At 46.8% G+C, this 15871-nt stretch overlaps 1 protein-coding gene across 1 annotated transcript in view; it reads left to right on the top strand.

Moving 5' to 3' along the window:
- LOC137867608 (zinc finger SWIM domain-containing protein 6) overlaps positions 1–15871 on the top strand; it is a 45949-nt gene that overhangs the window by 17447 nt on the left and 12631 nt on the right. The window contains exons 2-8 of the mRNA XM_068704296.1: positions 7531–7887; positions 9758–9906; positions 11741–11891; positions 13697–13876; positions 14444–14614; positions 14743–14889; positions 15275–15421. Of these exons, the coding sequence (XP_068560397.1) occupies positions 7531–7887; positions 9758–9906; positions 11741–11891; positions 13697–13876; positions 14444–14614; positions 14743–14889; positions 15275–15421 (1302 nt within the window). The remainder of the gene's footprint in view (positions 1–7530; positions 7888–9757; positions 9907–11740; positions 11892–13696; positions 13877–14443; positions 14615–14742; positions 14890–15274; positions 15422–15871) is intronic.

The following is a 15871-nucleotide window of genomic DNA, read 5'->3' as shown; positions in this document are numbered from 1 at the left end:
CTTCCCCACCTCCCCGCTACAGCTGAGCGCTCCCCATGCTTCCCACCGCCAGGCGTGGTGATGTGTGTTTGTGTGTCTGTGTGCCTGTGCTGGAATGCAGCTTCCCCCTCGGCTGGGGCCTGTGTGTGTGTGTGTGTGTGTGTGTGTATGTATGTTCGTGTGTGGGTGTGCACGTGTTCGTGTGTGTGTGTGTCTGTCTGGAATGATGCCTCCCCTTGTCTAGTGTGTGACGTCAGTACACACAACGGGTCAGCTTAGGGCTAGGCAACGCTCTGTGTGTGTGCGTGTGTGTGCGTGTGCGTGTGTGTGTGTCGTGGGAGGGGGGGGGGGGGGGGACAGGGGAGGAGTCAGTTATTGGAGAGAGAAAAAGGAAAGAGGAGGGGCTGTTTGTGAGCAGAAGGAGGTTGACTGCAGGGAGTCACTGAAGCCAGTATGCGTGCATGCATGAAGGCATCATGAGTGTGTGTCAAAGGGTGGGGTAGCATGTGTGTGTGTGTGTGTGTGTGTGTGTGTGTGTGTGTGTGTGTGTGTGTGTGTGTGCGTGTGTGTGTGTGTGTGTGTGTGCGGGGGCGTGTTGTGGTGGTGGAGTGTGTCGAGTGACTTTCCAAACAAAATGGGAAGGGTAAAGAGTGTAAGGTTGTTTCCTGGCATGGACAAGTGAACCTAAACACACACACACACACACACACACACACACACACACACACACACACACACACACTCGTACATGTGTGCACACAGTCATGCTGTAGTTTTTCAGTCCGGTGCTGTTAGTGCCCAGCTATTTTCACAAGCAAAATGATTTCTGTTCCCTTTCAGCCATGTTAGCTTCCACAGTAGGGCGTTTGTGTTTATCTGTGCGCTGTACTAGCTTCACAGAATCTTTGTTGCATACTTTCTTTTATTTATTCTTTTACAGTTTTTTTTTGTCTTTTCAGCTTTGATGTCAAGACTAATTTTTGAAAACGATTAATCTCAAAGGGATTTAAAGGGCAAAGTTCAAATTAAGCAAGAGAAACACATCTGTAATCAATTCTGACAGACACGGCAAATGCCATTTTGGCACTCTTCGACAAACACAGCTCCCGCCTCACAAACACACAACCCCACCAAAAACCGATTCCGAATCATATGTCGCCCTGTTCTTTGTTTGTGCCGTTTTACTATGTGTGCAGTCTTCTCAAGCGACACATGCTGGCTCATCTCAACCCAGACTCCCCCCCCGCCCCTCACAAGGAGAAGGACGCTAGCGCCGCTATAATGTCTCGCTGCATAGGTTTGTCGTTAGAAAGATGCTGAAGCCATGAAGCAGCAGACAATGGCTTTTCAATGGATCCCATTACCTCCGTCTATAGCTTGCGAGGCTCTACTGGGACAGACCTCTGCTAATTACACACATTCATTTCCAGCCAGCTGTAATTTCATTCACACTAATGAACCTTGCACACGGATTGGGATAATGTATAGTTAATGTACAGCCAGGAGACGGAATTAGCAGCCTACTGGCTCCTCCAGTGACAGGGATTTGTTGAATTGTTGAATCCGCTAAAGGCGCAGTTCACCCAATAGCAGGCGGATGCCATTCTGAAATCACACCCAATAGTAATTTTAGACCAACGTGGTCGGCTAGTATTTGTCTAAGTAAACTACTACTGCCTTGTTAGACATGCAATTTGATCAAATCAAAAAACGTCTAAAACTATTTAATTTTTTTTTTCTTTTTGGCGCGCAATATCAGTATGCTGTTCTCTTCTTCTCAGTATGTGACATTATGGTGAGAAGCTATGGTAATAGATAGGAAAATACACTTATTTGATTTCTGTCCACTTTTTTATCTGTACAGTAAATATGGAGCTACTGCCAGCAGTTACCTTAGATTAGCATTAGCATTAGCATTAGAATGGGTAAACGGGGGTAAGCAGAGGGCCTTGCTCAGTTGAAATGTAACCAATTCAACCAACCAGGATGTCGCTGCTTCTGGGCAAGAAATGGTCCGGTCCATATTCCCCCCTTTAAAAACCAAACGGTCTCATGTCTGCGCTTTGGTTTGTGTGTGGATTAAGCAAAAGAGACGTGATGTGTTAGTGGTGCTGGTAGGAGGATTTGTCTTACCTCTGGATGGAGTCAAGCTAGCATTTTGTCCCCCCCCCCCCCCCCCCCCTTGTTCCCAGTATGTGTGCTAAGCTAAGCTAACCAGTTGCCAGCTCCAGCTTTGTGTTTACTTTAAAGTCATGACAGAGCCATCGATCTTCTAATCTAACTCGTCCCAAAAAAGTTAAACTATTCCTTTGACAGAATCCTGCCCCAGCTAATTCTCAACAACAAAAAAAAAGGTTTCTTGCAAGCGGGCCTTTCATCTCTTACTAACAGAACTCATTTTCTCATCACTTTATCCTTTTTGTCTTGCGTCTATCACATCCCTGAACTGAGGCGTCGCTGTCTCTCCGCCCTGGTCGGCCTTCTGAACGCCAACCCCAGCAGAGCGCTAGCGCCGGCGCTGTTTGACAGGCCCAATCCAGCAAAATTAGAATCCATTTTGAAAGTGATAGTTAGAAAATTGCAAGTCATTCCTGATGCACCGCATGACAACTAAGTGGCAGCAGCCCAGTAGTCAACTGTCATTTCAACCGCCAGCTGATGACAACTCCAATCACCCACGCAGCCGTCAATGCACACACACACACACACACACACACACACACACACACACACATACACATACACATACAGATATCCTCTCCCTCCCATCCCTGTGATTAGCATGCATATATTGCTGTCAGAATCTCGAGCGGAAGTAAAAAGCATTGAAATTCATAGAATAACTCAAAACATTAATTCCTGCTCGTTTGTGCCTGTCGGGATAAGCATTCAGTGTGCTTTTGCGGTGTGTGTGCATGTGTGCGGATGATGAAAACACACCCGGGGAGAAAGAGGCTTTCTGGTCTACCAGAGGGTTTAAAGTGTAAATATGGCCGCCCCTGGAGCTCAGCTGTGTTGTTCCAGCCCGTCCCACACCTAGGACACACACACAGACACACACACATGCACACACACGCCCAAAGCGGGATAGCATTGATCTCTGTTTATAGTCTCTGTATGGGTGCTTCCTTATAGGACCACACACGCATGTGTTCATTGTTGCTCACACAGACCTACCCAGTAAGATGCTCAAAGGCCTTGTATTTGTCTTTATAAGCATATTAATTAGGCCAGTTCAAGGAGCTGGGTGAAGGGAATCACTGGTGTGTGTGTGTGTGTGTGTGTGTGTGTGTGTGTGTGTGTGTGTGTGTGTGTGTGTGTGTGTGTATGGGATGGAGCCGGTGTCCGAGGTGGGGGTCGCCCAGCGATTCCCGACCCTTCCTCGACCCGCTAGCCGAGCCTTGCTCGTCTTCGGTCGTGGGTTGAGATCTCCTTTCTGTGGGGCCTCTCGGTTCAGTCCAGCCAAACAGATTGGATTCCAGTCCGGCGGCATTTTCTCAGTCGAGGTTTTAGCTGTCTTTTGGTCAACACGGAGGCGGCTCCCACGTTAAAGCACCAGCTACTGCAGGTGGTCCCCCTGTGGATCGGAGGAGGAGCTCCAGCAGCGCTAGAGTCGGATTAAGGTGTTGCTTTCTGTCTGTCTGCAGCTCATGAGGTAATGTGATTAATGTGCGAGGCTTAAGTGAATCGGTGCAGGCGGATGGGCCTTAAATATCTATTTGCTCCCTCTGTTTCTCCCTCTTTGCTTTTGTTGACTCGCTTTCACACCGGCCCATTTGTTTCATCTTACTTCTCGCACTGAAATCAATCACGTATTTTGGAATCTCTTTCTCTCTCTCTCTCTCTCTCTCTCTCTCTCTCTCTCTCTCTCTCTCTCTCTCTCTCTCTCTCTCTCTTTCTCTCTCTCACACACACACACACACACACACCCACACACACAAAGGCAGACGAGTGCTGTCTGAACCGCATGGTGCCATATTAGATTTAGGTGACAGTCACTCACGAAACCAATTCAGCCAATAAACCTAATGACCTCCCCACTGCTGGGCCTGAATTTTCTCCTTTGACTCGGAATCTTAATTTGATTGCGGAAATATATGTATGTTGCTCAATCTAATTTACCCCAGTGATTTTGGAACACTGAGCACTTTTGTGCTTAGGCAAGCAAACCTTCCAGGCCCGGCCCCGATACCCGCCGTCTGCCTTCATGTGGGAAGCTAAATCCTGTTTTATAGGGGGAGCGTATAAAGGCGGCATTCTTCCGTCACAGCAGATGTACGTTGAAGGAGTCGCAGGTCTTAGTCGGGGCCTTTCCTCCCTGAAATAAGAGCAGGGAGTCCGGTATTTCTGGGGCCCCCTCGTTGTTGAATAGACAGAAGTGGCCCTAGCCGGTCAAGAGAGCGCATGCTGGCTTATCGGCACTTATGCAAGTTCAAAACCAGACAGAAAGACGGAGCGAAGTGCTATTTGGGGGAATGCTTTGATGTGGGTCCCCCAAAAAGTGCGGGTGGTCTGCAGGCCTTTGTGGGTTTTGAACATATATATATATATAAATATATAAATATATACATACGCTAATTCTCGCTCACTCTTTCACACACTGTTTTACACGGCTCCTCGGGCCAAGTGTGATTTCACCGGGGCGGTCACAAGGGGTTTCTAGGGCAACCTCACAGAGGCCTTGTTCTAAAAATGGCCGCCATGGTTACTTTGAAAGCCAACCCTGGCCTCTTGAACATGCACAGAAAAGAGCCCTGAGCACCTCTCGGGGAGGGGAGCAGGGTGGACTGGGTGAGGGGGGAACCAGGCTCTTTAATAGCTAGCACATGAGACATTGAAGGTTTCATACCCACCCAACCAGGAGTCATGGGAGGTGTGTGTGTGTGTGTGTGTGTGTGTGTGTGCGTGTGAGTGTGTATGTGTGTGTACCTAAACAGTAATAGCCCTGTACTCAGTGCTTGGCTAAATTAAAAGGGCATTTTTGGCGTGGGGGGCCAGTTTTTGGTGCCCAGACGATTGGACGGGGAAAGGCGAAACTCATTACCTACCCATCTGTCAGAGAGCGAGAGAGAAAGAGCTGTGGGAATGCGGATGGAGGGAAGGGGAGGGACGCATGAAAAGGGCTTGGAAGTGGAGAGAGTGAGAGTGTCCATTAAAGCGAAGGGGAACACAGCCGACTTTTCCAACGAGGATGCGTCTTTTATCACTATGTAGTTTTTCATACTCTGTGTGTTTTTTTTGTTGTTGTTTTAAGTATCGCTATTAATTTTCCCTATGGGAAAAAGAAGAAAAAATATTTGCAAACTGCTGCTGCTTTTACAACAGTCTGATATATGTGTGTGTGTGTGTGTGTGTGTGTGTGTGTGTGTGTGTGTGTGTGTGTGTGTGTGTGTGTGTGTGTGTGCTTGTATCAGAGGTTGATTTTTCTTTGAGCTCTCTCAGCCCCACATGTTTTTGATGTTCTCTTTTTCTCTCCCCTCTCTGGACTAGAGGCCACTCTTGAAACATAAGCTTGTGTCTCACACACACACACACACACACACACACACACACACACACACACACACACACACACACACACTAAATGTATCAGCAAGCATTACAAGCCATTGCTCATTTGTAAGTTGTTATACAGCTTAATAAGTTAGCCCTCCATTCTACAAGCAGCTGCTCCATGTAAACCTTTTTGTTTCGTTTAAAGAGTGACTCTGTCTGTCTGTCTGTCTGTCTGTCTGTCTGTCTGTCTGTCTCTCACAGCTGTAGACATATAGGCTTTGATCACTGCAGATGCAAGTGGCTGCCATATTGGATCCACACTCCTCTTCTGTGTATATTGTTAACGAACATGCACTTCTTCTGCCAGCTGGCTTTCAGAATGGGAAAAAAAAAAAAAGCATATCTCCATGGCAATGTTCTGCAGTTTCTGCACCGTTGGATATTTGCAGCCACCACGTCTTAGTTCTGCAACACAATAACAAAACATTGCTATTTCCGTTGTAATGCTCTTTGCAAATATGGCGGGATTACAGCATCCTCGCTAATGGACCTTTTTTTGGATTCATAAACTTGTCCAAGGCGTCATTCAGACTGATGTAGAGGCTGTTTAAATGACTCTGTCTTTACTGCTTTAAGGACACTGCAGAGGAGAAATATGAGGCCCCTATAACCTGCTTGTTTTGTTTTTATATCCGTTCTACAGCCACGGGTTATGACCCTGTTTACTTGCTTCTCTCTTTATCTTCCTACTCGCCCGCATTCTTTGCGCTCCCCTTAACCATCCGAGGTTTGACCTGACCTCTGTTCATCTCGCTTGTGTACCCCTCACCCCATCTCCATCTCTACCCTATGAAATATGCAACTCCCGCCCCTCCCCTTCTCACCTAATTCAGAGGCCCAGAAGACGCTTTGATATATGCGTTAATGCGCGCTTGATTCCGCAGCGATGCGTGTGCTCAGCCCTTTGATAAACGTATTTAAGAGATGTATGTCTCTGCCTGCTTCCGCATGCATTCCAGTGATCTCTCCTGCTCACATTAATGCATTCATAAGCTGCTCTCTGTCTCCCCTAACCACTCCCATTATTAATAAATGCATGATCTCACGCAGCGGCTCAGTGTGTGCGTACATGTGGGCCTCTTTCATATGCTCATGCGTGTGTGTGTTTTAGGCCACTGCCGGGGACCCCGCCCTGCTCATTCATATTCATCCTCGCATAATGACCAGCCGCGCCTCCGGATAGCGCAGTCAGGATAAGATCAAACATTACATTCAGACAAGAGGCTGGATAATTCATACTGTAACAGCCGCGCTCACTTCCTCGTCTCTTTCTCGGTTCCTCTTGCACTGGATTCCCCACGATCTGAGTTCCTGCATCTAGATATCAGGCAGGCTCATTGCTGGCTCTCGGGGGGGGGGGGGGTCGTAACAGCGGCCCCAATCATGCTCTCGTGATCAGAGAACATGAGGCCTTTTTGGCAGTTGACTGGGGCCAACTGATTCTGATTCGTCCTAATGTGCATTCATTGTTTAAGGGATTTATTTACTAATGTTGTTTTCTAAAGGGCACATCCAATGAGTTGATCAAGTCATCCAATTTCTCCTTTGGAGACGAAGAGATGCCTGATCTCGTCTCTTGTCTTACCTAATGAGGATTAGTTGAACCTCTTATCTTGCAGTAACAATCAAAGTTGCTCGGCTTGAAACGTAATGACTAAAAATGGCGGTATTTGTTCAGCACTAAATGAGTAAAACAAAGGCAATTAAGTAGCCAACGATTATTTTCATTAGGGATTAATCTGAGGATTGCTTTCTCTTGAGTTCACACAGCCCAGATGTTCAATTAACAATCCGATTAGATAAAGAGCATTTGAGAGACTGAAAACACAGGAAGTTTGGCATTTTTGTCATCAAAATGTTCCTTAATGAACGTTAAATCTTCAGCTGACTGACTAAAGTAAAGACTGAAGGAGAAGATGAGGGAAGAGGGGAGGTACCTCTACATGCGTTATACATTTCTTGAAAACTAATTTCCTTTCTCACCTTTTTTTTCAGGTTTCCACCTCAGCGGCACGGTGACGGACCCCGCCACACCCTCGACCCCGGAGCTCGTTTGCAGCGTCAGCGTGAGCTTCGACCGCTGCAAGATCACGGCGGTAACGTGCACCTGCGGCAACAAAGACATCTTCTACTGCGCCCATGTAGTGGCGCTGTCGCTTTACAGAGTACGGAAGCCCGAGCAGGTCAAACTGCACCTGCCCATCTCGGAAACCCTGTTCCAGATGAGCAGAGACCAGCTGCAGAAGTTCGTCCAGTACCTGATTTCAGTCCACCACACCGAAGTGTTGCCTACCGCGCAGAAACTGGCCGACGAGATCCTGTCGCAGAACTCCGAGATCAACCAGGTCCACGGTGAGGGAACGCGCGTGTGCGTGTGTGTGTGTGTGTGTGTGTGTGTGTGTGTGTGTGTGTGTGTGTGTGTGTGTGTGTGTGTGTGTGTGTGGAGAAAGTCCCGGGCATGTTTATGATCATGCAGGTGTGTGTGTGTGTTTCCCTGCCTCCTGCATGCAGGCGTGTATTGACTGTGCGATGAAGGTAAAGTGTGGCAGGATCAATGTTACTCATTAGTGAGACGCAGACAGTAAAGGAGAGTCTGTGTGCTGCTAATCAACACATATAGACCTGTTATTTACCTCTGAGAGAGCGATACAGAGACGAAGAGGTTCGCAGAGAGACGAAGAAAGGTGCATATCTCTTGTTATCGATACTGTGCTTGCCGCTTATCTCAATAAAAGAGTGGAGAGACTGAAGGGCAAACAACGCAGGGAGAAAGAAGCCAGGGAAATCAGGAGAGGAAAACATGAAGAAGTGTGTTAATGTAAAGAAGAGCGAAAGAAGGAAAGGCAATCCGAAATAGAGACGTGCATGGAGAAAGTCGGGGGGGGAAGTAGTTTGTTAGTTAGAATGAGAGACGAGGATGAAAAGAAGCGAGATGGAAAGAGGAGAGAAAGTAGAGATAGAAACTTCTAGGAATGGAGGATAGAAATAATTCCATCGTCTTCAGGTGCACACACTTATTCACTTATCCTTTATTTCATCGTTCACTTTTTCATTCTAGGAAACAACATCACAGCAGTTTTGAGGTATTACAGTAAGAAACAGGCATACTGTGCCGTATTCCTAGTGCGGTATCAAAAAATAAATGTTGCTGAATTGTTAAAACAACAACGTGTTTCACTGAAACGTTTGAAGGGACGTCGCGATATCACTTCCTATGACGAGTAAAGGAGCATTCGTTTAGTTTAGCGCTGCTTTCATAAAGAGGCTTGAATACAGAGCAAAATAACTGAGGGTGGTGTTAATGGAGGAAGGCCGACCACATGAGAGTGTGCCGCATTACGGATATTGATGTTAAATTACAATTACAGCCTGTTTTTTTTGTCGTTGTTTTTGAGAGTCGTGACAAATTGACTGAGAGGCTTTGCTGTTGGTTTCTTAAATTGTTCCCGTCTGCGTCGCCATAGTTTAGAATTGTTTACTAAAGGCTGAAAAACACAAATATGATTTGTAAACACGGATTACACACGTTCCAATGTTTGTCTTTTTTTTCTTGTAAAAAAAAAGAGAAAAAGAACTTAAACAATGAATCGATTATTAGCGTACAGAAATCGACTTTGTCATCAACAGTGGCAGTGTTGATGACACAAGTTCCTATGGGTGGAGAAGAAGGGGTTAAGTTCTCTGAAGTTAGGATCACTTCTTCTTCAGCCATTGAGGGTTAAGGGTTGGTCTTTCTGTTAAAGCAAGAATGAGCTTAAATTGTACAAAGTTGAAGCTGGACTTGATTAAACCCTTTTAAGTGTGGTGAATTTCAACATCTTCAACAGCTTGGGGTGGCCTAGCTGTTGGTGGTGACCGTGGCTAAGTGGAGAGCAGGGCCTTTCAATCAGAGGGTCGGCGGTTCGATCCCCGGCTCCTGCTCTACTAGTCTTGTGTCAATGTGTCCTTGAGCAAGAAACTTAACCCCAATGTCTCCCGTAGCTGTGTCTACGGTGTGTAGATAGATACTGAATTGTAAGTCGCTTTGGATAAAAGCGTCTGCTAAATGACTGTAATGTAATGTAATGCTTATGCTTCTGTATAATATACCGCACATGAGCCTATATCATCATTCTGTACCAGGAATACAGTGGCGTAATAGACATATAACACATCTGTATGTTTCTCTGTGTGTGTGTGTGTGTGTGTGTGTGTGTGTGTGTGTGTGTGTGTGTGTGTGTAGGGGCCCCGGACCCCACAGCAGGAGCCAGTGTGGACGATGAGAACTGCTGGCATCTGGATGAGGAGCAGGTCCAGGAGCAAGTCAAGCTCTTCCTGTCGCAGGGAGGATACCACGGCTCGGGCAAGCAGCTCAACCTGCTCTTCAGCAAGGTTCGGAGGCCGGGCAGCACATTCATTCCCCCCCCCGCATACAGAACATAACGACACACACATGCAGCACATACCGGCCCCCCTGACTGCCGCAGGACACCTCCCTCACCGCCCTCACCGCCCTCCCTTCAGGTGTTCCCGTCTCTCTACTGGAACACACAGATGATCCTCCTCCTCCCCCCTTCTGCATCCTGCTGATAAACACGGCCTCCCTCTCTTTAGTGCACTTCTCTTCTATTCCCTTATGAAATGAGGCCTCCTCTGTTCAAAGTAGTCCCAGACAAAACAACTTGCATATATTGGCACATACATTAAAAAAGGCCGGCCGCCTCTTAGCTAGAGCTAATGGCAGAAAGGGAGTGTAGCATAAAGGGAGCGAAAGAGGAAAAGCTAGCTCTTTGTACTACTCTGTAGCCGCGATTAAACGATTACATGAGAGACGTCTGCGTTGCCTCTGTATTGCAGTGGCAGAGTGAGGCCAGCGTTAATGTTTGAATGTAAAGACTGCAAAAGCCAAGGCCATTATCATCCACCCTGCCCGGCTTTTAGGATGTCTCTGGGCTTCGCACTCTTTGATGCCCTTTTCAGCTCGCACACCCACCGACGGACGGACACACACGCGCACACACACCCACGTCGAGAGTCACGCACACATTGGCCCGCGCCCCCGAGCTGCCCTCAAAACGCTGAACACACACACACACACACACAGCTACTGCATACGTATTGCGCTCCTGTGTCTTTCTCCTGGTGTGTTTTTGTTGAATACATGCTGCCAATCCTCTTTCCCCAAAAGACGAGAAAAACGCACATAACTTCTACCAGGAAGTGCTTCTGGCCCGAACTTAAAAGAGTAGCGGAGCACTTTAAACAATGTTTTTCCTGGATTTTATATCCCCCAACGCACCCAAGAGTGGTTGTGTTATTCCTCCTGCTGGAAGATGCTGACCACCGTAGTTTACAATAAACAAGTCCCTGTTGCGATTAGGAGAGCTCCGGAAAAAAAATCTCCCAGTTAGAGAAAGTAAGCTGCTGGTTATGCACCTGAGAGGAAGAAAGCACAGTCTCCTTAGAATCAGATTTTTGTATTCTTTTGTCTTTGTATTGTTTCGTTTTTTTTTTAAATATCAACAATAAATGCTGAATAATTCTGAATTTGTGTTTCAAAAGAATAATAGATACCGAAAATATTTTTGCCTGAAAGTACAATGTAGCACTTAGAGGCAAACTTGTTTTCGACCATGGAAGTTAAATGTCAGACGCCGCTCTGTAAATAACAAACAGACTGCTGCCCGGTCTGCAGCACTGACTCTGTGATTTGTCTACAGTAACTGTGAAACAAACATTACCCTAGCAAGTGGATACGGGGTCCTTTTTTAAAAGCACGCCGGTTCAAAATGTCGTGTATGGAAATGCGGATGCACATGACCAGGATTTAAATCGCTTCAATTCAACTTCATTCATCCCTGCAAAAGACAACTGTTTGCACCAACTCACCCCCCAGATCAGCAGATGACACACAAGATAGTGTACACTATATACTGTACTATCAATATCTAAAAAGCTACACGTGTTAATGAGGGGGTGCAAAAGGCACTGCATGAATTTGTTGTCTTCCTCATGGACATTTTCCTGTGTGCGTTTGTTTGTGTCGTCTGACGCAGTTCTGTATGTCCCTTGTTGTGTGAGCGCTCTTTTATGTTTGTGTCACTGCTGTGTGTTTCATAGCTCTTTGTTTATGCAAACTACATGTGTGTGTGTGTGTGTGTGTGTGTGTGTGTGTGTGTGTTCGCGGGTGTGTACGTAACCGTCCTCCCTTTTTCTCCTCCTGCAGGTGAGGGAGATGCTGAAGATGCGTGACTCCAACGGAGCGAGGATGTTAACACTGATCACAGAACAGTTCATGGCCGACCCTCGGCTGGCGCTGTGGAGACAGCAGGGCACCACCATGACCGACAAGTACAGACAGCTCTGGGACGAGCTAGGTGAGGAGGGGAAAAACACACACACACACACACACACACACACACACACACACACACACACACACACACACACACACACACACACACACACTATGACTGTCCTACAAATGTACACGCAGACACCTCTTCCCCAGCATGCACAGGCACGGACAGATTTAGCAAGGTGGGCGATCGAACCCAGACGTTGAGACAAAGGCACACACACACACACACACTCATATTCTCCGCCCCCCCCCCCCCCCCGTTTGTTTATTTGTCCTTTGTGTCCAAGACAGCCCACATAGACACACACTCACACACATACACACTCACACAGTGACAGCCCAGTCTCTCCCTCTCCCTGTGAATGCAGCTTTTGGCAGCTCAGCGAGAGTGTCTTCGTGAATTACAAGCCGTTTAATGCAGCACATCGCGCCTCATCACAACCCCGTATATTATGACCTCCGTAATGTTGTGAAACACTTCACATTACGTATTTAGTTGATGTGACAGAGTGCTGCTCGCCACGCCGTCGCTTGGCTTGACATAGAGTGCAGCTCGTCTGACAGATGTGCTGCACCTACAGCAAAACACTTCCTCGCGAAAAAAAAAAAAAAAAGCCCGTCACCAGGACGGCAGTCGTGTTCGTCTCCCGTCTTTGTTGTTTCCCTCTAATGTCTTAGTTGATGTTGCTGCTTCTGCTTTAGCTGCTGCTTTAGCTGCTGCTGCTGCTGCTGTTGATGATGATGTTCCTTTTCCTCCCTTTGGTCTTGTTCTGCACTTTGTGAGGACAGCGCAGTGATCTCATCTGTTTCAATCCCACGTATTTTTGGAAGTGTGTGTGTGTGTGTGTGTGTGTGTGTGTGTGTGTGTGTGTGTGTGTGTGTACAGTCTCTTTGAAGTCCACACTTCAAAACCCTTCTTCCCAAGTCCTTATCACTCCCCCTGATGTGTGGTGAATGCTGCCTCTCGGCACCGCTCTCTCTCTCTCTCTCTCTCTCTCTCTCTCTCTCTCTCTCTCTCTCTCTCTCTCTCTCTCTCTCTCTCTCCCTCTTTCCCTCTTTCCCTCTCTCTCTCTCCCTCTTTTGTCTTTCTCCTCTTTGAGCAGCAGCTACTGCTCTCCACCAGACACAAAGCCGGGCCTCATTCACTTGTCCTCACCCATGTCTCCTCGTCCAAATCATCTCCGCTCCCATTTCATTTTCTACTTCCCTTTTTTTTTCTCTGCTCTCCCTCTGTTCTTTTGTATTATTTTTCTCTCTTCATGTTATGTCTCTGTCCTTGTCTTTGTCCTTCCACCCCAAAAACTCTCTCTGGCTCTGCACACACACACACACACACACACACACACACACACACACACACACACACACACACACACACGCTGTAGAGTGTACATATCTCCAGCCGTCTTGAGAGTAAAATCCCTGAATGTGCTTGCATCCCCAGAGACAAAGCCACTTTTCATATTCTGTTTGTTCCAATTTACTCCAAAATGATGTGTGTGCAGTCGGCGCTGCCTCAGGACTAGTTAAGTTCTCTGTTTTCACAGACTTTTAGTATTCCAGTGCAAGATGGCGGCGACATACAAAATGTGCACTGAAAGAAAAAGAAACAATGTTACGAATGCTGCACATCTTTGAAAAACTGCCTCCAGCGTTCTGCTGCATGATAACTGTATTTAGGATTTTTTTTTTTTTTTTTCAAACCTCAAAATACACACCTGCTTGCATTGTTATGACTTACTGCTGACGTCACTGTCGCACACCGGGAAGTAGGGCAGCTGACTAAAGTGTGTGTGTGTGTGTTTTTGTGTGGGTGTCCAGGTGCCCTGTGGATGTGCATCGTACTGAACCCCCACTGCAAAGCGGAGCAGAAGTCCTCGTGGCTGCGCCAGCTGCGCAGATGGAACAGCGTGGACGTCTGCCCCTGGGAGGACGGTAACCACGGCAACGAGCTGCCCAACCTCACCCACTCACTGCCTCAGGGTGCCCATGGCAACCAAGGTCAGAGATTGACAAGTTTCTGTACGTCCGTCAACAACATATTTACTTTGTAACCTGTCTCAGGGGGGAGAGGCGCTACATGGCATGTAGACATGTAAACATCACCGTTCATCCCAAACGCATTGGCTTTTCTTTTTGCTTCACTAAACCTGATCAACCTGTTGGAGGTGATTTTTCATCATGTTCACTGTCAAAGCTTTCGGGCAGAAAACAGCCTCTCTCAATTTGAAACGCCCCGTTTGTGTAGAAGCCGGTACAGGCTGCCAAACTTGTCGCTGATGGTTATGTTTGTTTATAGTAATTATGCTAATGTCAAGAAAAACGACATTTTATTAATGGATGTTAAAATATTCAGACATTTAAGAATAAAAAGCGACCAAACGACCGAGCATGTGGGCCATACCTGCCTTTTTCTCCCCACTCGAAGGTGTTCTAACTGAATCTTCTCACACCTCCTCACTTCTTCTTCTTCTTCTTCTTCTTCTTCTTCTTCTTCTCCTTCTTCTCCTTCTTCTCCTTCTTCTCCTTCTTCTCCTTCCTCTCCTTCTTCTTCTTCTTCCGCCGCAGAGATGCGCCCCCACAGGACTGTGTTCACACGGGCCATTGAGGCCTGTGACCTGCACTGGCAGGACCGACACCTCCAGCACATTATCGCCAGTGACCTCTATGCCAACTACTGTTACCATGACAACCAGGAGGGCTCCCTCTTCGACACGCGCGGCTGGCCCCTGTGGCACGGTGAGTCCGCGCGCGCGTAGGTGTCCGTGAGCACACCTGTCACATATTTCTACACGCAGTAAGCTGGACCGAGAATGTACGGAAGCCAGTGGGATAATATTTGAGTTAAAAATCAGTCTTTCTCTCAGAACACGTCCCGACGGCCTGCGCCAGGGTGGACGCCCTGCGCTCCCACGGCTACCCGAGAGAGGCCCTCCGACTGGCCATCGCAGTAGTGAACACGTTACGGCGGCAACAGCAGAGGCAGCTGGAGCACTTCCGCCGACACAAGAAAGGTGAAGCTAGTGTTTTTTGTTGTTGTTGTTGTTGTTGTTGTTGTCAGAATTCAAATTAGCAAGCAAACCGTTCTCACTTACTGTACGTACAAACACCACCATCCTTCATCCCTCCCATACATACAATAAAATAAGAAAGAAAGAAAAGAGAGAAGGAGAAGGAGAAAAATCTTGTTTTCAAGTCATCAATTTCTGGAATATAGAGTAATTAATTGCCAGTAGCAAAGAAATAACCTCTGTCTTTTCCTTCTTTTCATTTATTTTTGTATTCCTTATCATTTGATATAGGTTATTTTATCGTGCTTTTTTTCCATTTGTTCTGTGTGGTGAAGGACATCGATGTGTGTCTTTAACTGTGTCTTTGTCTCGCTCTGTCTCGTCTCAGAGTTGCTCCACAAAGGCCACACCTCCATAACCAACATGGAGGGCTGGGTGGGACACCCCCTGGATCCCATCGGCACCCTGTTCAGCACCCTGACAGAGTCGGGACGAGGGGGAGATGAGGGCTCCAACACCTGCTTAGACCTCTCAGGTGCTGATGACTTTACGTTTACTGAATCAAACACATGGACTTGAATACGGCTCTGGTCTTATGGCAGCACATGAAACGATACGTTCTGAGCCAACACAAAGCCAAAAAAGATCACGCTGTATGTTTTGTCTGGGCTTCCTTATTACCACATACTTGTACTGTATGATTTGTATATGATATATATGACATGTGCTGCATAATAACATACAAGGGCAACCTAACAACCACACAGAAAGCAATACTTAAAGTATGGCGGTATACAAAATGAACAGGGCTATAATCATGACAGACAAAGTACATGAACATTTGTATATTTATACACAGATGTTTATAAAATTTGAATTTTTCAACATGCTCTATATCAACAGGGGTTGATTTTTAATATGCGATGACGTCGAGTCATTTTTAGTCTATGTAGCCGCATAATGAGACGTATGTTTCAGGTCTTTC

This window comes from Cebidichthys violaceus, unplaced genomic scaffold, assembly GCF_023349555.1.
Source record: "Cebidichthys violaceus isolate CVI_PGR_0920_01 unplaced genomic scaffold, fCebVio1.0.p SCAF_9, whole genome shotgun sequence".
Classification (NCBI taxonomy): domain Eukaryota; kingdom Metazoa; phylum Chordata; class Actinopteri; order Perciformes; family Stichaeidae; genus Cebidichthys; species Cebidichthys violaceus.
Note: the sequence above shows the minus strand (reverse complement) of the source record. Positions and strands in the feature narration are given on the sequence as shown.